This window comes from Cricetulus griseus, chromosome 10 (assembly GCF_003668045.3).
Source record: "Cricetulus griseus strain 17A/GY chromosome 10, alternate assembly CriGri-PICRH-1.0, whole genome shotgun sequence".
NCBI classification, from domain to species: domain Eukaryota; kingdom Metazoa; phylum Chordata; class Mammalia; order Rodentia; family Cricetidae; genus Cricetulus; species Cricetulus griseus.
This window is the reverse complement of record NC_048603.1, coordinates 30,926,867-30,949,632: the sequence shown is the minus strand read 5'-3', so window position 1 is coordinate 30,949,632 and position 22,766 is coordinate 30,926,867. Positions and strand designations below refer to the sequence as shown.

Here is a 22,766-nt window from a genome sequence, read left to right as displayed (position 1 = left end):
AAGTGAATAAATTGTCTCCTACTACCTTACCACCAAGGAAATATGTTTCCAAGTCATGCATACAAAAGAGAATTTCACAATGAGTAAGGACAGGAGGAAGGAAAGGAGATTAAATATGAAGAGGAAAAGACTAGGAATTCTGTGAGAACTTTTACCATTAACTTTAGCATACTGTAATATGGAACAGTAACGAAATTATAGTGGAGAGAAACAAAAGTTCTACAAAAGTCTATAAGATGAATGAACTTACATTGTCAGTAATTGACAGCAAGTTGAAACCTGAGTCAGAATCCAATCTCATTCTTGCTCGCATGTCTCGACCCTGCCTTGCTGATGCTGTTTAGTGACTTAAGAAATTAAAAGAATATTTGTAGTAAAATGAGACTCAGAATCCTAGCCTCTGTCCAACTATTAGAAGCCAACAGGTCAGCTGTGTCCTTTTCTAACAGATGAGAAAACTGAGCCCCAGAGGAGAGATGTTTCGCCCAGCATCAGAGCCTTTCAACTCAGAGCCAGACCTAGAAGATCTTCTGACTTGTGGTCCCCCTGGATGTTTCTTTTTGTCCCAGGAACTGTTTCTTAAACACTATGTGCTGTCATATATATATATATATATATACATATATATATATATATATATATATATGTGTGTGTGTGTGTGTGTGTGTGTGTGTGTGTGTGTGTGTATATATATATATATATGTATACAGTAACAGGTTTGAAAGTTTCCCCCAGATTCATGTCTCCGTGTGTGATTTGAATCATACTTTGAGGTACAACTGAATCTGTGAATAGTTTTATAAACTGGTGCAGCCATGGGAGTGGCATAGACCCCAACTCTACTAAGAGTGTAAAGAGTAATATAAACCAGTCACCAGTTGTGCTACTTAAGTCAGCCACATAATCCATTGTGTGGAATTTGAAAGGGACCCTCAGAGCCAGGAGGTCTGACTCTGACAGTGGTATCCCACTGGCTACTGCTAGATCCTAAGCTCTCATTTCATTTTTATATGTCATGGTTTCCTCTCTCATTCTACCTTTGAAAAATGATCCTAGAGAATATAGACCTGCCTTCTGCAATACTCGTGTTAACTGGAAAATTAACATACTGAAAAAGCATCTCACTATCACCACTACTTCTGAAAGGAGATACATACACAAAGTCCGCAGAAAACCACTGCTCTACTCTAATCCTTGTAGTTTGGTTATTCCTAGAGTGCTATGGGAATGCAGTTATCTGGCCCACTACGTTCTGACAATGTATTTTTCTGCTCAGTAGCTCATTGTAATTTTCTTGGGACTCATCCAAGTCGTGTATATTAATGGCTTAATCGTTTTTATTGCTGAGTAATATTCCACTGCATGGATATACCGCCTTGTTTCATCACACATTCCCTGGAAGTCAGTTTGACTCGCTCCAGTGTGCAATTACCAGGCATAAAGCTGTAAACATTGTGTACATGTTTTTGTGAGCGCATCCTTCATTTCTTGGAACACAGGTCCAGAAGTACCATTGCTTAGCCAGATGATAAGAATGTCTTAGGTTTTTTGTCGTTTATTATTCATTTTCAGTGTGTGGTTTTACAATGTGGCCATAGCATTTGATATTCCTGCCAACGTAGTGTGGGAGCCCCCAGTCTCTTTGTTCTCCACAGTATTTTATGGGTGTGATACCCTGTTCATTTTTATTTCCTTGGTGAGAGCAGCACTGAACATGTTCAAAGTTTATTCGGTATCCAAGTTTCTTTTTTTTATGTGGCATTGACCCTCTTCTTTCATGTCTTTCGCCTTTGTTTTAATGAGCAATTTTGTTTTTTCCTGTTACATACTGAGTGTTCTAGAAGCAAGTCTTCTCCCACTTTTCAGTGTGCTTTGCAGTTCTTGTCTTAGGGTGACTTTCTCATATCACAAGTTCTCATTAAGTACGTTTTTTTATTTATTTTCTTTTCTGAGTAGTGACTTCAGTGACAGGTCACAGAACTACTCACCAATCCTGACACGTGGAGGATTGTCTCCTGTTCTAAAATGTTTGTATTTTTATATTGTATATTTAGACATATAATCCATTTCCATCATTTTTTAAAATATACACACATACAAACACACATACGTGCACACACACACACACACACACACACACACACACACACACACACAACACATATATATATATATATATATATATATATATATATGCATGCATGTGTATGTGTACCTGGAGAGGCCAGAAGAAGTTCTTGGATCCCCTAAAGCTGGAGTTATAGGTAGTTGTGAGTTTCTGAATATGTGTACTGGAAACTGAACATGGGTCTTCCACAAAGTGAGCATTCCCAATGCTGAGTCATCACTCCAATTACTTGACGGATTATACATTGTATTGTTTTGATTTGTTGTGACTCTATCTTGAGAAAAAGATAATATTTATGTTTCTCACAACACATCTGAATTTAACAATAGATAGTGTAGATTTTATCATTTTCTTTATTCTTTTGCTAACTAACAAAAAGTTCCATTGCACTATATATCTCTAAACACAGCTTATCCTCAAATGGCAAGAGGATTATGACACTCAATAAATTAATGAATAAAACACAGTCTAGGTATTCTGATTCTATACTAGCTCATATCCAGTTTGTCTACTTGTCTCAAACTAGATCCAGTGAAGTCCCCCTCGTTGGTCTTCAAAGACTCTTGAAGCAGACTCAGGCTCACATTCTCTCTGCTTTGCTTTTTATAACATGATGGTGTGTTGAAGAGAGGTGGTCACCTGTCCTGAACATCTTGACTTTCACAATGTGATACAAATGGAATCATCTGAAAAGATACATGGTGACACTTATGGGCCACAGCTGAGTGAGAAGCAAAAATGAAGACAGAAGGAAACATCACATAGGTTTCACTCAATCTAATGGAGCCATTTCTTAGCAACTCAATATGTATTTCATACAAACCATCCTCAGAGAGGCCAGAAATTGATAAGGCACTCCCTCTTCTCAAAGAAACAAATAAATGTTTGGAAAAGTTACAAAATCTGTCCAGAAGGTTCCCAAGAGGTCTCCTTGGGAAAGGAGGCAAGGCTTAAAACACAGTTTGACTTACATGGTGGTAAATAGGGGTACGTAGGTGAAGATATCGCTGTCAGTTAATAGTCTCATTCACTAATTCATTGAGTCACTGAATTCTTTTTAAGTGGCATGGGAACTAGATGAATAAGTAAAGTTAGCCAGATAAATAAAGTAGTATGTAACCTCTAAGTTAGGAAAGATAATTGTTTTCTTCCAATAATTGAGTCAAGTTTCTTATCACAGTGACCTCAGGAGAAGAAAGAACAAACTATGGAAGTGTAGATGGATTAAAACAACTAAAATATTCTTGTCTGATAGTTCTAAAAGCTGGAAGTCTAAAGCCAAGGTATTGGTAGGACCATGTGCTCCCGGGTAGATTTGTGGAGGATATTGTATTGTCTCTCTACAGAATCTCCTGTAAGATGGTAAGACTTCTGGAATCCAACTTCAACCCATCTTCTTTTTGTGTCCCTTGCTTTGTTTCTACAAGGACACCAGCTGAGTCAGATCAAGATCCCATCTAGTTTAGAATGGACTCTCCTTTAGTTCATCTTTTTCCCCATTTCCAGTTAAGGTAAAGACTATGAAACATATATAGGGTTTGGACTTCTAAATTTCCTTCTATGATTCAGAGTGATATGAGTCACCTTTTAGCAGAGGCAACTGTAAAATTACTTATGTATATCTTGATGACAACACACTTTTAAAAAACTGATAAGAGTTTCCTGCAGAACAGTACTGTGAACCTATGTAGAACTATACAGCTCCCAGGGAGACAGGATATCCCAGGACTCTGACATGAGATTTGGTAAGGGCAACATGTGATCCTATAGGTTCTGTGAAGTGTGTTCTTTGCTTTTATTATTGAAAAATTAAGGCACGTTTCATGATATCGTGTATCCACCATATATTCTTCAAGTGTAAGCTGCAGCTTTGAAGGGCCAGCATCTACAGTTGGATTTAATAACAAATTTATGTGTCTGGTTAGTGAGAGCATGGTTCACCACTTAGAGGTTTCTTGGCAACTGAGCTATTTTTACCTAGAGAGGAAAAGAGGAACCGAGGGGTGTTTAAAAGGACAGAGTCCCAACTGTTTGGAATTATGAGTCTGTGTCCTTGTTTAATGGCTTCCTGGACAGCTGCCTCCCCCACCAGGGCAGCTCTGGAGTGCAGCAACCAGCACACACACAGACTGAATGCCTCATCTGCATTGCCTTCGTGTGTGTTTGGGGGTGGGGGTGGGGGTGGGAAGACAGACAGACAGACAATCTTCTATGACATTGTCAATAAGTGTTTGCCAGATGAGAGAATGCTGTGGGGAAGTGAATGTGATTTCTACTTTAGGGACTCTATGTAATTTATTTCAATTATTTTTTATAAACATTCTCTGGATATCATCGCAGTAGCTCAGCAATGTGTGCCGGAGACTCGGCGACTCACCTTGGCTCCGAAAATCTTCATTTGTGGTTCTCTCGCTATTTCTCTAGCTATTCTCTTAGTCTCTGTACAGTCCAGATTCTTAGCTGATAAAACTTAAAAAAAAAAAGAAAGAAAGAAAAAGAAAACTAGCATGAGAATAACCCTGGTATTGGTCTTCATGTTTGACGTTTAGGTCAAATTTAAGGAGTGCAGTAGAGAAATTATTTTTGCTATGGTTTCATTGTATTTCAGACAAGACGTCATGAGCACTACCCTGGTGATAATTGCACTGCATACTGAGGATGATCTTAAACTTCCTCTTGTTCCCTTCTTCCAAATGCTGGGGATAAAGGCATGTGCCACCCAGTTGGATGATGTGGTACTGTGGACAGATAGCAAGACAATTTTGCACTTCAGGCAAGCATCTACCATCTGAGCTCTGTATCTGCAGGTCCCTTACTATCACTGTTCTTTCCTCTCCGTGTTCTCACACTACCTCCAGGGCTTCTGAACAGAGCTTCAATATATATGCACACACACGCATATGCTTTTTTTGCAATTATAATATAATATGTCGTTTCTCTTCTTCTATTTTCCTCCACTAATCTTTTCCCATGCTCCCTCCCTTTGGCACAGCTTCTCTCTACCAGCAGCTCGCCACCCTGAGCTGTCTGCAATTTAGGGTTTCTGTTCAGGGTAATAAAATGTCTAGAGTTTCTTCCCTCAAGATGATGGCAGAGACTTGAGAAGAATGAACAACATTTTCTCAGCTGCCTTTGTTCATGTCATTGTCAAATTTTCATACCCGTCATATTGTTGTCACTCATATTCGTAATCACAAGCAAGAGTCTATCAGGTACTGAGGGCTTGGCAATGCTCTACTATGCTTCATTTGGTCCTCACATAAGCATCGCCATAACCCTGTGAGGTAGTAGGTAATATTTTTTTCCACCCAATGCAACATGATGGTGAAACTCAGAGCTTAGACACAGACCAGAACTTTCTGAGTTGAAATCCCTGCCCAATATACTACTCATTCCACCTAGGGCATGTCATTTAATAGCCCAGTGTTCTATTGTTATAATTAAACTAGGGGTGATGATTATGATAAGATTACCTGTCTCATAGGAATATCGTGAAGATTAGATTTGAAAGCACACAGGGCTTTGAGTACATTTCATAGAACAAAAAATCAACAAGTGTTTGTTCTTTTATCCCCACTGATTAGATGAGGAGACAGATTCTGGAGCGTTAAATGACTAGACTGAGGTTACACAATTTTTAAATAGACAAGCTGAAATTTAACCACAGGCAATTTGATTCTCCCAGCTTTTTTTCAAACCCTCTACACTGAACATCTAAATAGGACTTAATCATGAAATCCACAAACCATTGAGGAGCTGGCATCATGCCATCTAAATCCACAGGCCCGTGAGTGACACAGATGACAGGGCCTCACAGGACATCCCAATGGGCTGGTGTGAAAGTGAAATACAATTCTTTTGGGAGATTTCTGTGACACTCTCCAAACAGGGTGGAGGCCCTCTGATTTAAAACCCTTCCAATCCTGGAGATTGAGTTGCAGCAAAGGTCAAGAGTAGGGATATGGGGAACTCTCGTTTGCCTTTTGAAGCCTGGGCTAAGTAGCGTTTTAAAAGGAAAAAATAATTGCAATTTTGCCTTCTCTTTTCCTCTTGGATTTGGTAGACTGGACCAGAGGACAGACTGTTCTGAGAATGGGTTTAGAGCACAAGTTGGACACCCAGGGTGGTACAAGTTGCTGTGCTGAATGTGGAATACAGTCTCTATGTCCTGGGACTTGGAGTGAGGCTTCCCTGCTCGGGTATTTAGCCTGGATGTTAAAATGAAAAGCTAAGGCAGGCACAAGTCCCATAATGCACCCTGGGTCCCTACCTCGTGGTTATCTCACGGATTCATTTAGCCACAGCTGTGCCTGAGCTTTGACAATAGAGTTTTGATGACAAATAAAAGCTGTGACTCTGCATTTTATAAGAACACACACTTTTTTCCCTTCCTTGTTATTTTTTATTATGTGCATAGACCTGAGCCAAGCTTGTCTGGGCTCCAGGAGTTTCTTGTTTTGCTCTTTTCCCCTCCCTTCCTGAAACTGGCACCATGAACATTGCACAACAGAACTGATTCAGAAGCCATCTCTAAAGCTTCTACTCGGGGGGCCTAGCCAGGCTTAAATAAAAACCAGCATGGTAAAACCAGAGGTGGGGGGAGCTGAAAGTTTTAGAAGAGCTTTGCAATGGAGACAGATTTCCAGGGACCCTCCCCTTTGTTAGAAGGTTGGGGTGCTTAGTGAGGCATCCCAGGTTGTGGTGTTCTATGTATGAGACAACTGGCTCCTTGATTTGAAGTTTTCAATTCATGATTTTGTTTTCAGTGCATACATGGAGTTTGATAGGTGCCTTTAGGAAAGCCCCTTTAGCTAAAGCAGGGTTCATCCTTCCCTCTATCACATCTGTCTTCAATGTCACCACCTCCCACGTCATTGCGATTCTCAGTGTTGCTTTTTTTCTTTTTTACAGTTTCTAGAATTCTTGCACCAAACATGCAGCTCATGTCTGAGATACACAGTTAGTGCCCCAGGCCTACGATACAGCCCTGAGAGTAGTTCTGCACGTCCCCAAGCAGGAGCAAAGGATTTTAGAGATTTCCTCATTCACTTGACCAGCTATTGTCTCCAATTCCCCATATAACTGAAAAGTTATTTCAGAATATCCTATGCAATATATCGTGCAATTTGTCAAATGTTTCTTGCAAAGTCTTTGAATTGTCTGAGCTTGAAGTTTTGTGTTGTGATTTTATAATTAATAGAGGTGCTGATGTCCCTCAATGGCACTCCCTACACCTCTCAGAAAACTATCATGAAGTATAAAGAAATGTTATCACAAAGCCCAAGCACAGCCTTTTTGGAACTTTGAGATTCTGGCTGCTGCACCTGGCTCCTTTATCTCCTTTCCCTTACCCTCCCTTCTCTCACATGGCTCAGCTCAGTCTAGTCGGTCATGTCCACTCTGGACTCTCCCAGATATCCCTGCCTCTACCTATGCTCGCCCTTTTATCTACAATAAACGTTCTTCCCCATCATACCTAGGAGCGGCCATGTCCTTTCTTTCCCCATTTATTTATTTCAGGTATTGTCCTTGGGCCTCTCATGCCCCATCTGGGGCTGTGCTCTGCAGGTGACTAGTTAGGAAAAGGTGCTATGCGTGCCTACAGAGAACTCTAAGACTGGTCTCTACACGCCTGATAGCAACTGGAGCAACACCTGTAGGTTGCTGGCCTCAGGAAGGAATCCTGGCAAAGGCTGCAACCACTGGGAGCAATCTTTCCCAGAATCTGATCCTTGTGGTTCTGCTGAGCTGTCTGGGGTCCTAGTTGCTGGCCCTTCCTGCTTCTCTTTGATACAGCTTCACTGTTGGCAAGCCAGGGTCTGGATCATGGTGGCATGAAGTTCAAGGCCAACCGAACAAAGAGACTTTTCTTTCCTACAGCAGCAAAAACAACTGCCTCATCTTTGGTGTTCTGGAGAACAAACTGAATGTCACGAAGATATGTGAAGAGCAGGTTGACACTCTGAAAGACGGAGTTGACCTATTCAAAGACCAAGCCCTTTACATGAAGCCAGAGACTAATACAACCAGAGAGCCCCTCACCCAGCAAGCCAGGATGTGTTGGTGGCATGAAATAGACATTTCAATGGATCCTGGCACCTTGAACTCAATGGACGCAAAATGTTGCATGTTGACTTAAGAACTGGAAAGTGGCTCAAGTTGATCCTGGATCCAGCTGGATGAAGATGATGTGGCAGAAAAACAGGGATGCAACTGCCTTCCTAAAAATGACCTCACAGGGGGACACAGGGCCTGGCTTGAGGAGTTCAAATCGACCTGGGGAGAAAAGATGGAGCCTTCCGCCTCAGCAACTCCTGTTCCAGATGTGAGCCAGCCTTTGTCAATGGCCAGCAAGCCCAACATCTTTGTCCTGCTACTCATCCTCATCTTCTTCCTCCAGCTGCTTCCCTGAGGAAAATCCTTTGCAATGAAGACACTCTAGAGAAGGTTGTGAGAATTCATCTGGTGTAGCCACTTTCCTGTTCATAAGCCTCAACCAGATGAATGGTGATGCTGCCGACATAGAATTTTATGTTCTTTCACTCTGTGCTAGTCTCTTGGGCCCTTTCTTATCTCCTTGTACTGTTTCCTTGGTGCTCTCTGGTGGGAATTTCCCCTAACATGGAACTATTGGTCTAGAGATCTGGAAAAAATCATGGTTATGTGCCCATCCCTAGCATAGGAAATAGGCTACCCAGGTCTCCTTAGTGGAAGTGTGACATTTTTACTCCTGTGTTTGTAACTTCTCAGTATCTAGGTCAGTATGAGACAGACTAGGAAAAACCCGCCCTGCCCAAGGACTGCACCAAACTCACTTTGCTGTTCATGGCATTGTTAAAATAATTTTACAAATAACTGGTAAGAGAATGGTAGTGAAGAGGAAAAGGGTATAAATGCTGTCTGAATTATTCCTCCACTATGTAAATCTGTAATTACCTTACATCAAAAATTGAATGCAAAGGTGTTGGTGGCGCACACCTTTAATCCCAGCACTCAGGAGGCAGAGGTAGGCGGATCGCTGTCAGTTTGAGGCCAGCCTGGTCTCCAGAGCGAGAGCCAGGATAGGCTCCAAAGCTACACAGAGAGACCCTGTCTCGAAACCCCCCCAAAAAAATGAATGCAAAAAGGTTTTATTCCAGAAAAGAAATGTTTCCTGAGTAGCAGGTAGGGGTTAGTCCTATCATGCGGCCATCAACTCTAAATTCAGCTTGTCTTTAGTAGAATGATTGATCTTGCTTGGAGAATAAGATCTCTTGTTGCTTCTTCTCCTGAGAAAAAGAGAGAGGACTGACCTTGTTCAACACAGGATTTTGTTACCATAGGATGAAGAGGTATACTAAGGGTTACTGTGTTGCTCTTAACGTGGCAATATTACTAAATTTTCTCTTAGGAAACTAATTCAAGTCCAAGTCAGGGCTGCAATTGTTGTCACTATTATTGCTATTACTACTACTACTACTATTGTACTAGCAGTTGCTGTTAAGACTTGGAGTTTAGTGGTCTTCAGTACAGTCTCCTGAAATTCAAGAGGATGCAGGGACAAAGAGAGGCCATAGCAGGCAGCATCTCTGGCCCTTCTGGTACCTAAATTACTGATTGCGGAGTTTGTTCATAACACAAATGTGCTGTCTACAGGACATAAGCAGTCCTCCACTCTGGTTTGGAAGAAAAAGGGAAGCACCATGCCAATGTGTACTAGGCTTTGTTGGAGGCATCCACTGGCCCAGATTTCCCCTGAAAGCATAGCTAAGCATTTTAGTGGAGCATCCCCCTGAAGACTTTAAGTGCATCAGGAGCTTGGATACAAGATGTCAGACATTATGGAAAGTTAGGGAACACCAGGCATATTGCCTTTTGGAGGCACTAAACCTTAGTATCATAATGTCATCTCTTGAGAAAGGAAGAGAAAATAATGGCTGTGAAGCAATTCAGGAAGCAATGAAGCAGGCCTTGTCATTATGAATTTTCCAGTGTTTGGGGAAGTTTGCTATTGCCAGGGAAGGCATGGGAAATCTCGTAAAGGGACAACTTGCTAGTGAAAGGGAGGAAATTCTCCATGGAGATGGATAGAAGAGTGAAGAAAAGGAGACTTTCCTCTTAGAGGCTGACTCCAGTGTTAGTTGCAGCAGTCCTTACCGAAATAGCTACCAGGCTGTTGGGAAGATACAGACCAGGAGATGCAGAGTTCCCGGAGCCCTGAGCCAGGTATTTTGACTGAAGTTCCCTGCCTGGGAACCTGAAATGAGCACAGTGCAGTAGCTGTCATGCCAGCTCCTCTGTATTAGGGTACAGTTACTCATCCCTCCTGCTGCCAAGTGTTGAATACTGCTCTGAATGACAGTTGAGTTACTCCCCAGGAATTTCCCAGGGAAATACCTATGCTGAGTTGTTCCCTCTGCACTTACAATAGCCCCAAAATAACTTTAATTTCTGGTTGGTACAGCCTGTGGGGTTATAGAGAAACCATGCAGTAGTCCCTTGCCTGAGCTATGGACAATTTGAGGGCTCTTTCATCTCCAGAAACTCCAGGCAATAGACTCAAGCCTCCATTCCAAATGCACCTTCCTGAAGTCTTGTTCTTTACCAACCATGGTACCCTTTCACACTAACTTACAATTGTTTTTCCTAGGTGCATTTTGCATTAAACCATATGTAAAAATGGGAGGTGAATTCCATCTCAAGGAATGTTAGCTAGGAACAAGTGTAAGATGTATGCTAAATATTAAGAATTCATCTGAGAGGTTTGTTTGTGGAATTGGGGAAGGATCGACAATGATAAAGCCTTTAGTTCTGGATTGTGTAGTATAAGCCTCCTGAGTCCTCACTCATTTTATTGGGGGTTTAGTTGAGGAATGAAGGCCAAGTGAAAGGACTTTATAGACATTACAGGAGACAAGCTCATTGTAGCTGGGACAATGGAGTGACAGATACAAAAGAAAAAGCACACAGCCTAAGCAAAATCAAAACATGGCATCAAGGATCAAGGTCCTCCAGGGTTATGACTTGGAAAGACAGGGATTCTAAGGACACCCTACAAATAAAGTCAAGTCAAGATCATGCTGAACAAAAGGAAAAGCATCCAGAACCCCTCCAACCACCCATACAGGAAATGTCTGAGGCAGAAACTTCCAAGACTTGGAGTGCTGTTCATGGAAGATGAAGTTAGTTTCAGTAGTCACCATCACATTGCTTCCCCTGATTTGTTTATATTGACTTGCATTTGACTAGTGCATGACTGACACTCTGTCCATCTCCTCTTATCTTCCAAGTGCTGAGCTCCACATACACCATTCGGGAGCTACTTTACAGCTACATTTAAAAAAAAATAAGGGGTTTTAAGCACAGATAGACTAATCAAACTCTCTTCTTTAATGTGTAGACAATTAATTATTGTCTTCATGTAAGTTAATTCTTCTTTGTTTCCGCTAGCGTGAACCCTGATGAAATTCCATAATATATTGAGTTCTAGAAACAGAAGGAAAGTAACATTTATGGACCACTATACTGTGCCAGATATTCAAAAGAGGCAAAGTTGGCTACTTAATTACAGACCAAAATAATAACAAGACATCTGATACTAAAAATCATTTTGTCCAGAAAATAATCTTATTTGGAAAACATGTTAAATGACTAATAAAATATACCCCTTGGACTCAGACAAACTCAGTGTGGGAGCAAACTTTCCAGCCTTGTCATTTTCATTCATTAGGGACTATTTTCAAACCTTAGTGAGATTTCTAGCAGAGGCTTCCCATTAGCCAAGTGAGTGGTTATAAACCCCTCCAAAGAACGTCGCTTTTCTTTGCAAAGCAAAATGTGGTAGCACTAATTGTCCTTCCAGTGTTTGAAGGGACCTAAAACCACTAAAGTTCATACATAGAGTAATCGGATAAGGTGTTAGAAGCCATACAAAGTCAACTAACCAGAGTATCCTGAATAGGATGTGGCTAAATTAGTGTGATCTTCTACTAATGTGCACTCTAAATTTAAGTCTCCCTTCATTAGCATGGAAAAGTTGGTCTGTTATCTGTTCCCATTCCCAATGGTAAAAGGAAAAGAAGATGAAGGCTGTTGCTGAGAAAGGCCATATTTATCAGACTCTGGAACTCAGCTGGGTTACATCAACTCTAGAGAAATAATTCAATCTTTATAGATGAATTCTTACCCAGTTGTAATTCTACAGGCTACTCCTTATCTTGTCTGTGAAGGAAATGAGTCAAGCCTGAGGAGGGAAATGGGAAATACCTACAGCATCACTGACTGAATTCACCCCTTGCCAGATACTGTCATTCCCATGGAGACACTTTCTCAAACAAGCCTCATGCAGTCTGGGCTTCTGTCCATTCAGTGAGATATCATCTCTATATGCCCAGAAGTAATTCTGAACAATTTTGAAAGTGGCTGCCTGCTGGGATCACAGCAACACCAGCAGCCTCAGTCCGTCATCATCCGGGGGAAGGTCACTAGAAGTTCTCAGCTTCCTTTGTGTTCCCAATTTCTGACCATCTTCTGCCAAAGCTCTAATTAGGGAAAGTTACTGCTAGTTACAAATCACAGCCCAGTACCTTGATCCTTGGCTGTATGGAGCAAGACTACGCTCATCCTGGGCTAGATGTTTAGGAAGTAATAACTTCAGTTACAGAAGTGTTACCCTTCCTTAGATTAACGGCATCAGATATAGACAGGGGAAAATGCTACCAGACAAGAAAGACATATTGGGGGTTTAAACACACATTCCTGTGGGACCCAACATTCTGGCTTCACGGTTTATCCAAAAATCATGCCATACATTTTAAAAGTATTTGCTTGGGTCTGCTATGAAAAAGTTCTTAATTCATGGCAGTAAACAGCGGGGAAAAGAAGCAACCTTATGTTTTACCATTTGAAGAATAAATGAGCTTTAAACTTTGTGTTTCCACTGTGTTTGTTACAGGCATCAGTGTTGGTTAACCGGGTCCAAAGTCAACTCCCCTCGAAATTATTTCCATCCATCGAAAGATGGTATCTCACCATGTAGACAGAAGGCTATTCTGAACAAGATCTGTTTAGGAAAGAACCCCCACCTTTACAAAAAGCCACAGCTGGTTAATATGAAGAGCACAACTGACCATGGGGCTCCCAGCCCCAATGGATCATCTACAATCTGAGACAAGGCAGAAGTAGGTAGGGAAAGACTTATAAAAGCCAGAATCCTCTGATATCTGCTATGGGATTGTGTCTCCTAGAAATGGTAGGGAAGCTTCAGCCATGATATCTCAGCAATATGAAATGTCTAAATAATACCTGATTAAGGACAACACTGACACGCTAACAGGGAAAGGGTAGCTTTCCCCCACAGAGAGACCCTCTAATTAGATATATAATAGCAGTGATCAGCCATGAAATCATGTGCATGCAATGCTGAAGAGACTCTAAGTTGTATCCATACATGTATGCATATGTATATGCACATATACATATATTAGCAACAACAAAGGAAGGTTGGGAGGAATTTGGAAGGGAATGAGGCAACAGGAGGAGTGGGGGATGAAATATAGTTGTGCCGGAGGGAGGAGTAAGAAGAAGGAAAGAATACAGGGAAATGACGTAATCATATTTTGAAAAATGTTTTGAAATTTTTCTAAGGGTTTCTATGGAAATGACATTGTCTGGCAAAGGGAAAATCCATTAATACTATGAGTTATTTTACTACTAGATTTATGGAAAGTTGATGATACTTGACATGAGTCCATGTGTATGTGAATTCAACCACATTCATTAGCGCTTGCTGTATTCCAAGCACTGTTCTTGGCACTGAGATACAGACTGTGCCTCTGTTCTCTGATTTTTATGGCCTGTGTAGTGAGGGAGTTACCAGTCTAATAAATAAATGAATATTACACTTTCTGACAATGATGAAAGCTTTGAGTAAAGTAAAACAATGAGTGGTAGTAGACATTGGAGGGGATTAGAACACCTATACGACAAAAAGAAAGCAACCATGCTAACTTCTTGGAGAAGAGTGCTTTGGGCCAAATAAATATTAATTCTTCATGACCTTGAGAAAGAACAAGCGTGTCTTGGCTAGGGAACAGAAAAAAACAAAGTGCAAGGGTGTGATAAGTAAGGAAAAGGTATTTTAGCAAACAGTCTTGAAAAGAGACTATTGGACCTCAAGGAACATGGCATCCTGAGCAAAATGACTCCTAAAGACCTCCAAGCAGGTGGTGACAAGCTCTCCCACTGTTTCATAAGGAAATACCGAGAGCAGCGAGAACAGACAAGAGGCAGATGTCTCTGATGATAAGCACAAGGTGCTGAGAGGTTGGCCAGGGACCATCATAATAAGACTAAAGAGAAGAGTACAGGAAGACTGGGTGACCTACATTTTTTCTAGCATGGAAAAAAAATCTGAGCATCTCCCAGCATTCATTCAGAAATACAAGTAGCACAAAACTCTGAGGAGTTTCTCTGAATGTCAAATGACTTTCTCTTCCAGTTATTAATTTCAAATCTCAGTAGCATTCCTACAGATGTTGCAGTAGGGATAGATTCTTCAAACTAACATGTGGAGTGGCAAATAAGACAATCGACCCACTGAGGTGGAGTGAGAACTAAAATCCACTGGGAACCAATGTCACATCCTTCTGTCCCAATGTTTTGAACATTCTGAAACCCTTAGTTCGTCAGATGCCAAGTTGTCAGTGCTGAATTTTGTTCTGGATATCATCACACACTGGATACTTACACAGTTCATAAGAGAGCATTAGACTTTTAATGAAGATCTAGAGAAGAGTTCAAAAGCTCCAAGGAAGAAATAACCAGTGATGGTAGATTCTGATGTCAATGTGGTGGGACCTGGAATCACCAAGGCAATGTGTTTCTGAGTGCTTTGACAAGAGTATTAATGGAACTGACCCTGAATGAAGATTGACCCTGAATGCGGGTGGTGCCATCCTGTAGGAAATGGTTCTGAATGGAATAAAAGGGACAAATTCAAGCTGACCACTGGAACCCACGTCTGTGCTTCATAACTGAAGATTTAGTGTGATCCTAACTACAGACACAGTGTGACCAGTTGCCCCGTAAGCCCTCCATGTGATGGACTGTGAGGCAAAATAAAGTCTTCCTTTCTCAAGTTTAGACACACACACACACACACACACACACACACACACACACACACTTGCAAGATCCCTTTTTCTCACAGCGGGAAAAGTACATAAAATTGGTGGCAAAGACTTGGCTGCTTCTGTAACAACCCTGAGCCCGTGATTCATAATCTTTTAGAACAGCTTTGTAAGAGGGGCAATGGATAGAGGAGTTTGGAGATCTGTGCTGAAGTATTGAAATCAGAGCTTAATGGGCTGTTCCTGTGGAAGCCTGAAGAACCAAACTGCTAAGATAGCAATAAAGGCGCAGAGAGGATGCCCGGTTCATGAAGCTTCAAGGGATAGCCAGGGCTCCATAGAGAACTGGGACACGGGACACTCAGGTTATATCCTAGCAAAGAATGTGGTTTCATTCTTCACATGCCCTGGGAACTGAATTGAAGTTGACCTGAAAAGCAATGGCCAATTGGCAGAGGAAACTTCCAAAGAGATCATGTTCTGTTCTCTTCTTCATACTGCACACGTGAGAAAGCAGAAAGATCTGAAGGAAAGGGATTGCAAGCAAGTAGAGAAACATTGGCAGTGACTTCCTCCCTGGTCTGTTGTCTGTTGTTTTCAGGAAAACCTGTCTCGGTAAATGCTAACGAACTAAGAATGGTCTTTGATTTATTATTGTTTGTAACATTTGTTTGAAAATTTCATAAAGAGGATTTGTAATACAAACATTATTCAAAGCCTCCAAATTTCAATGTTCATGAGCAAAGGGCTCTGGTAATTGACATATCACCTGTACACGCTTTTTTGTTTTGTTTTGTTTTGTTTTGTTTTGTTTTGTTTTGTGCTAGGATAACAGAGACATGACATACCTTCAGGCCATCAACATCAGAAATATAGACTGTCTTTCTACATGACAAGATTGCCAGTCCTTGCTATAGCACCAAGAGACTTGAGCTGTGAATTTCTGGGACGAAAGTCAATAATATCTCTAGTCCCTATGGAGCCCATACTATCTGGTAGACCTTGCTTCATGGTAGCATTGCCAAAGAAATGAAGGATTCTTAGAAACCAAAAAATAGAATAAAATAAAATAATTTAGAAAAATAGATGAATTTTAATAACTGGGAAAATAGAACAATTAAGCATCAAAATTCCTCAAGCAAGCAAATGCTATTCAAGGCCTCAACCTACTTTTTATAAAATGGTATTTATTATATTTTTCCTTTAGGTAAAGACAATACATGTTTATGGTACTAGAAAATACAAAAAGTGTATACAGGACATAAATTAGCCATATTGCCATAATTAGATATAACCACATTTAAACCCTGGTCATTACAAAATTGGGATGCTTCTGTACAAAATGGTCATGTATGTTCAAGTGTGACATTCTCCACCATTCTCATGTAGTCTCTGATAGTGTGTTTAGTGACTGACAATGTTCTATTTAACTGTTATATATTAACATATAGTGTTAATAAACCGTTTAACTGTTGCCCAGTGATATTAGATTTTAATTACTTTATGTTTTTGTTATTTTGTATGAGTAATGTGATGATAAACAAACTTGCTTATTGCTTTACATCACTTCTGTGAAGAATTAATATAATAAAAATTTTCTCTAATCTGGGAAACTATGGAGGAAGCATAGGGGAAGAATTCAGAGACAAAGATAATGGTAGTTGATAAGGTATCTCTGTCTCTGTCCCTCTGGGTATTTTCAGATTGTCAAACTACACCAATTTGGAAGAGTTCTCCTCTGTATAAGAATCATTGGCTGATACGTTCTCTTTCACCAGCCATGATACTTTTCTAAACACATCAGTTTTAGATTTGTACCATTACAGTCAGGAAAACAGGTCTACCCCCTTCCCTTAGAAAAAAAGAGACAGTAATCTTATCAAAAATATTTTATTTACAAAAATCAATTATACTATACATCCTATAATGGAAATACATTGAATAATTGCTAAAATAAATACAAGGCAATTAATTCAACTTTTTATAAGAATGAGAAAATTTGACATTTGAACGTTATCAAAGCTTAACTTAGAACATAAATAGTTAAAAAGGCAAACTCAAGTTTTAGTCTCATTATTGACATGGTGTGTCTGTTTTCCACTAGCTGTCCATGCAGTGAGAGTCTGAGTTTTTTTCAGAACTTGAACAAACCTCTTCGTACTCACAGGTAGAATGTGCAGCTTTTCCTTAGGTGTGATGTCACATGGAAGTCTACATGCTAAGGAAGCAGAATCCTGACTCTGTATCTGTTTCACCACCATGCCTTTTCATCCAGCTATTCTTGTGTTCTGAGTGCATGTTTAACACAGGTCTGCACAGCACCAGCCACAAGGCAAGATATATCGTGGGGAAAGTCAAATGGAGTAATTGAGGCCATAATAACTGAATTAGTCAAGTTCGGAGGAACCGGGTCATCACTTTTCGTAGGTACCCAGTCTTAATAATACTAACTAAATCTCAGCATCATTTCTACTTGTGGACATTTTTTGGAAGGCCAAGTATGGAAGAGATGAAAAGATTACCTGTACAATTCAGAAAAATACCCTTCCTGAGAAGTAAAGAGGACACTTGGAACATAAATGTGCCAGTTCTGAATTGTGTTTTATATTAGTCTAAATGCACTCAAGTAAACATTACCAACATGCAGTGGGAATTGGCAGACTCAGACACTAAGCAGGGGAAACATAGCTAATGTATATATGTTTACAAGTCTGCCACATACAGGCCACAGAATAAAACTTTTGATGAATTGCATTATATTTGTCCCAATCACAATAAATTTTTATCAGTTTACCATTTTCCTAGGCCTACACAAATATTGCCATCGTGTCTACAGATGACTCAATTTTGATATTCATGTTCATCCACTACAAAGGTGCCCAGTGTTTTCTTTCAAAGACTAGCATTCCCTTTTGGAAAAAAAATGTATTCAAAATTGCACTTTTCCATCCCTTTGGCCTCAACTTTAATGATTTGCTCTTGTGCACGTGAGTAATGTAGTTTTGCTTAAAAGTTGACATGTATCTTGGCCCTTTCTAGAAGAAATAAAAGTTAGAATATTGAAAGTTTGCACATTTTTTTCACAGAAAACAACTATTCAATTGTAAAAGGTAGAGAAAGAGAGAATCATTTTATTCTTTCATGAACATCGGTCAACCAAGCTTCACATTTTGGGCAGGTTAATTTTTATAGTATGGATTTTTTAGAACCTATTTTATTATAAAAAGAAAAGAAAATGTGTATTTTGTCAGAGAAGTAAAATATAGACTATGATGTGAAATTTGTTTTTTTTTAAATCAGCATACAAAATGTAAAAACACAGTACAGTTATATCAAAATACAGCATAGCCAGTGGCCTTGAAATTCTCCTTTGGCATTTCATTTGGTAGAGTTAAAGACAAACATTTTTCCTTAAAAAAAAAGAAAGAAAAAAATCGTCTATCAAAACAGTCCATAAGTTAGGTTGTGTAGGTTGAAAGAGTGTTCCCTTGAGTTTCCAGAGTGCTTTTCTTCCATGATCACCCACATAAAGCATGGCTAGTGAGGTATATAGAACAAACACTGTCAGTTGGATGCACAGTAAGGGAAAAAGTGCATAAACCAAGGAGTCATCCCACGTTCTTAGAAATTTTGGGTTAAATCTGAGTTTCTTCTTACTGATGTATCAATTTACTTTGGCAGAATCAAAAATCAACCCATCAAATGTCTTTGTTCAAGTCCCAGCAGCAGTGATATGTCTCCCGTGGTGGCAGGGTGAGATGCCACAATACTGTACAAGCCCTTGAGGAGCTAAGATGTGTGTGTGTGTGTCCCCATGTGTGACTGCAAACATCATCGTGTGATCATACGTCAAGCACCATGTCGTACTGCTGTCCCTTCTTCCGCCTGCCACACTTATTGATCAGAACCACATACAGAGTCAAAAGCATGACCCAGTAGCATGCATAGATCAAGGTTCCCACAATGAGAACAGTCTGTTTGGATTCGGAAAATGGCTTTTTCGATTCCTTATAAATGGTGAAAATCACACCACCTAGAAGGATTGTAAACCACACGGACACTGGGATAAGCCCTATGAAATTGACCACAATGGTCTTCCTTCCGGATGTACCCCACCCAGCTTTGTTTATGGTTGCAATTGCAAACATCTTGGCAGGAAGTAGACTTGACATGTATAACACTGAATAGAGAGACATGAAGACCATAACGATATTTCCTCTAAGGCAGCTGGCAAAAGATGACTTGATGAGCCCCACTAGCTGGACAGTTAACAGGAAGAGGAGGATGTTCCAGATTTTACCCCGGTAGAAGAGCTGGATGACGGTGGCAATGAGAAAGAAAGGAAAGAATCCAGTGATAACAGCTTCATACGTCATCCACAAGTGATGCTTGTGAAACCACATGGCATTGTACAGCCACTCTCGAAAGTAAGACTTGCTCCAACGCGTCTGCTGGTTCAGCCATCTGAGATACTCTATAGGTGTTTCCGTAAGGCACTTGGACCGAGCTGTGTACTTTGTTGCATAGCCCAGACTCAGCACCCGGTTGGTAAGATGCCTATCGTCACCAAAACTGCATTGGTTGCCCATGAATTCCTGGTTGTACCAGTCTTCTACAAACTCATGCAGTAAGGAGTTTCTGTACATTCCCAGAGGACCGCTTATGCACTGGACACACCCGAAATAAGACTGGCAGGCCCTCTCTATGTTAAAAGCCATCCAGTATCTGACACTGCTGAGGAAGGAGATCCAGGAGTCATACTTGTTTAAGATCTGCAAGTGGAAATGAATAAATGAATGAATAAATAAATAAATACATAAAAGTTAGCTTTAGCCTAACAATACCAAGAAGCCCCAAAGCATCCTGAGATCACTGCCTAGCATGAGATCTGTTCTTCCGTGACTCCATTTTGATTTCTCTCCTCTTCCTGCACGTCCTTTATCTTGTCTTCTCTGGTTTTATATTATGAAATAAGATGATTGGTTGGGCGCATGTGTCTATATATTAATGGATATTTTTCCTATTTCATTATTCTCATCTTCTTGCTATATTCTTCTGTTGGGCACTATTGTTGAGTTATATTTTTAAGCATCAATCACCAGTCCCTAAATTTCCCCAGATGTGCTTTTGTATTTACTATCTCATATCGGAGGGTTTAAGGTCCTAGGTGCTTCTGCTCTGGTTAACTTCCATGTTTCCAATCCTTATCTGTTCATTTTCCTTCTCCATTTAATAATGGCAGGGAGAAAAGACTCCCCCAAATAATTAATCTATCTGAATTTCATATGCCTCTCTCATTATTTCTATCACCAAGGTATTTTTTCCTAGTATGATATCTCATTATCACCTTTAATAGCATGTATACATACCAAAAATACCAATGCATCACAAAATACCAATGTCCATTTTGAGGTTTATTGTTTTTCTACTTCTCATCTGGCATCAAAATTGAATACCATACTTTTAAGGGACTCTGATTTAACCTTTACATATTTCCACATACTTAAATTTCTGTCATTAGTAATTGCTTCTCCATTGCTAATAAATGATGGGCCACTTACTAATTGTGTCTTTGTCTATTCTTACTGGTGTAAATTCAAATTGCTATTTCTCTTTTTCTCCTGTGTTTATCAGTCTATATTTTTTAAAATGGTATGTGTATGAGTGTTTCTCCTGTCTGTCAGTATGTACATTCTATGTATGCAGTGCCCACAAAGACCAGAAAGTGGCAACAGAGTTCTTGGAATTGGAGCTATAATGGTTGTGAGCCATCCTGTGTGTGCAGGATGCTGAGAGAAGCTGGGTTCTCTGCAAAGGCAATAAATGCTCTTAACACTTCAGTTATCTCTTCAGATTTGTCTTTCTGTAATTTTAACCTACCACAGAGTAGCCAGATTTCTAAATGCAGAAGTATACAATATATCACCCATGACTGAATATACTTCCATTTCGTTACTTCTGTTCCTAATTAACTGCAATATCAGATTTTAGCAGGGTATTGGATATTAAGTTGTGGCCTGAGAGTGCTTGGTGGAAATCACTATTGATCCATTCATTTGTGGTACATGTAACTTATCAGTCCCTGTGAATACATGTTTTACACCAGGACTAAAAACAGATATCCCAAGTTATTTCAAGTTAGATAAGAAAATCAGGATTAAAATTTATTTGATGAATGTTCTCATAATTGCCCAGCACTAAGATCACAGAACATCAAACCAATAAACATCCAATGAATCAATATATGAGTGTTATTAAAAACTATTTCATACAAAAACAATGAAGCCACGTGTACCTGGACATCACCCCCAACACCTCCAACCATAGGGTCTTCTTCTAAGACTTTCACCATCTCCACAGATGAGGCAGGGTCAAGCATGGTATCAGAGTCACACACCTGCAAAGAGAAGGCAGGGAATGACGTAAAGAGAACTATGAATGGACCTCAGTCACAGTGGAGCTTATGCGTGATACTCCTAGCCTTATTGTCACAGAACTTCCTTCAGAAAGTGTGACGAATGTGACAGACGATTCCACATGCCATACCCAATACGAGAGGTGTTCATCAGGATCAATACACTGCTAGGCAGGCCAGCTCAAATGTTAATCAGCCTGTCCCGGTTTGCCAGTTAATCTCAGCTGTCCTGTCGCAGGTCTGTATAGAACCCCACTTGTGACACCAGATATAGACGTTTGCAAAGTGGAGTCAGAGATAGGTTGATAAATGGCAGTTTATTGGGAAAAAGTACTCACGCAAGGCAGCCAGTGACCAGGTTTGCACCTGAGCAGGATGGACCCCGAAATGCTTCCCAGTCAGCTAAGCCAGGCGAAAAAGAGCTGTGTGTGCTCCTCCCTCCTTCTTAAACCCTTGTTAGGTAACTCTGACCACGCCCAAGTGGGTGTGGTCAGTGGTACCTCTAATCGGGATTTCTCCCTACTTTCTGCTTCTTCATCATGCTGTATACCTATCAGGTGCCCTTGAGCTTCCTAGCGTCTAGAAATGTGAGCCAAATAAAACTTATTATTAATTATCCAGCCTCAGGTATTTTGTTACAGCAGCAGACATCACCTAGGATAAGAGCACCACAACTCTTACTAATGGGACACACCACTATTTTGTATTAAATGCAGCAAAGCCCTATTGACCAGAGTTGTGTGATGAACCACTGGACAATTTTTGTAAGAAATGCCCTCTGTGATTTTTCTCTGTGTGAACTTGGTCTCTAGTTATTGGCACTGGTTTGGAAGTTTGTGAAACCCTTAGTAGATGGAGCCTCCCTGGAATCCTGGAAGATGGGCTTTCAATTTTTAGACTGGTCTCTGTCCTCCGTGCTTCCTGATCCACAGACAGGTGAGCTGTAGCAAACTCTCATGATCATGTCTTCCCAGCCGTGATGCAGTTATATTCCTTCAAATTCTGGGGCAAAATAAATCCCCCATCCCCTAAGATGTTGCCTACTTTTCCCGAATTCTGTTTTCTGCAACCAGTTCTGGCTGTCCTCATAGCATTATCTCATGCAACTCAATGA

At 40.4% G+C, this 22,766-nt stretch overlaps 1 protein-coding gene across 1 annotated transcript in view; it reads right to left on the bottom strand.

Moving 5' to 3' along the window:
• Positions 1 to 16,551: 16,551 nt before the first annotated feature.
• The window catches only part of Has2 (hyaluronan synthase 2), a 28,076-nt gene continuing 21,861 nt past the window's right edge, over positions 16,552 to 22,766 (bottom strand). The window contains exons 3-4 of the mRNA XM_027431680.2: positions 21,533 to 21,634; positions 16,552 to 20,009 (exon numbers count right to left, since the gene is read on the bottom strand). Coding sequence (XP_027287481.1) covers positions 19,080 to 20,009; positions 21,533 to 21,634 — 1,032 coding nt within the window. The 3' untranslated portion in view covers positions 16,552 to 19,079. The remainder of the gene's footprint in view (positions 20,010 to 21,532; positions 21,635 to 22,766) is intronic.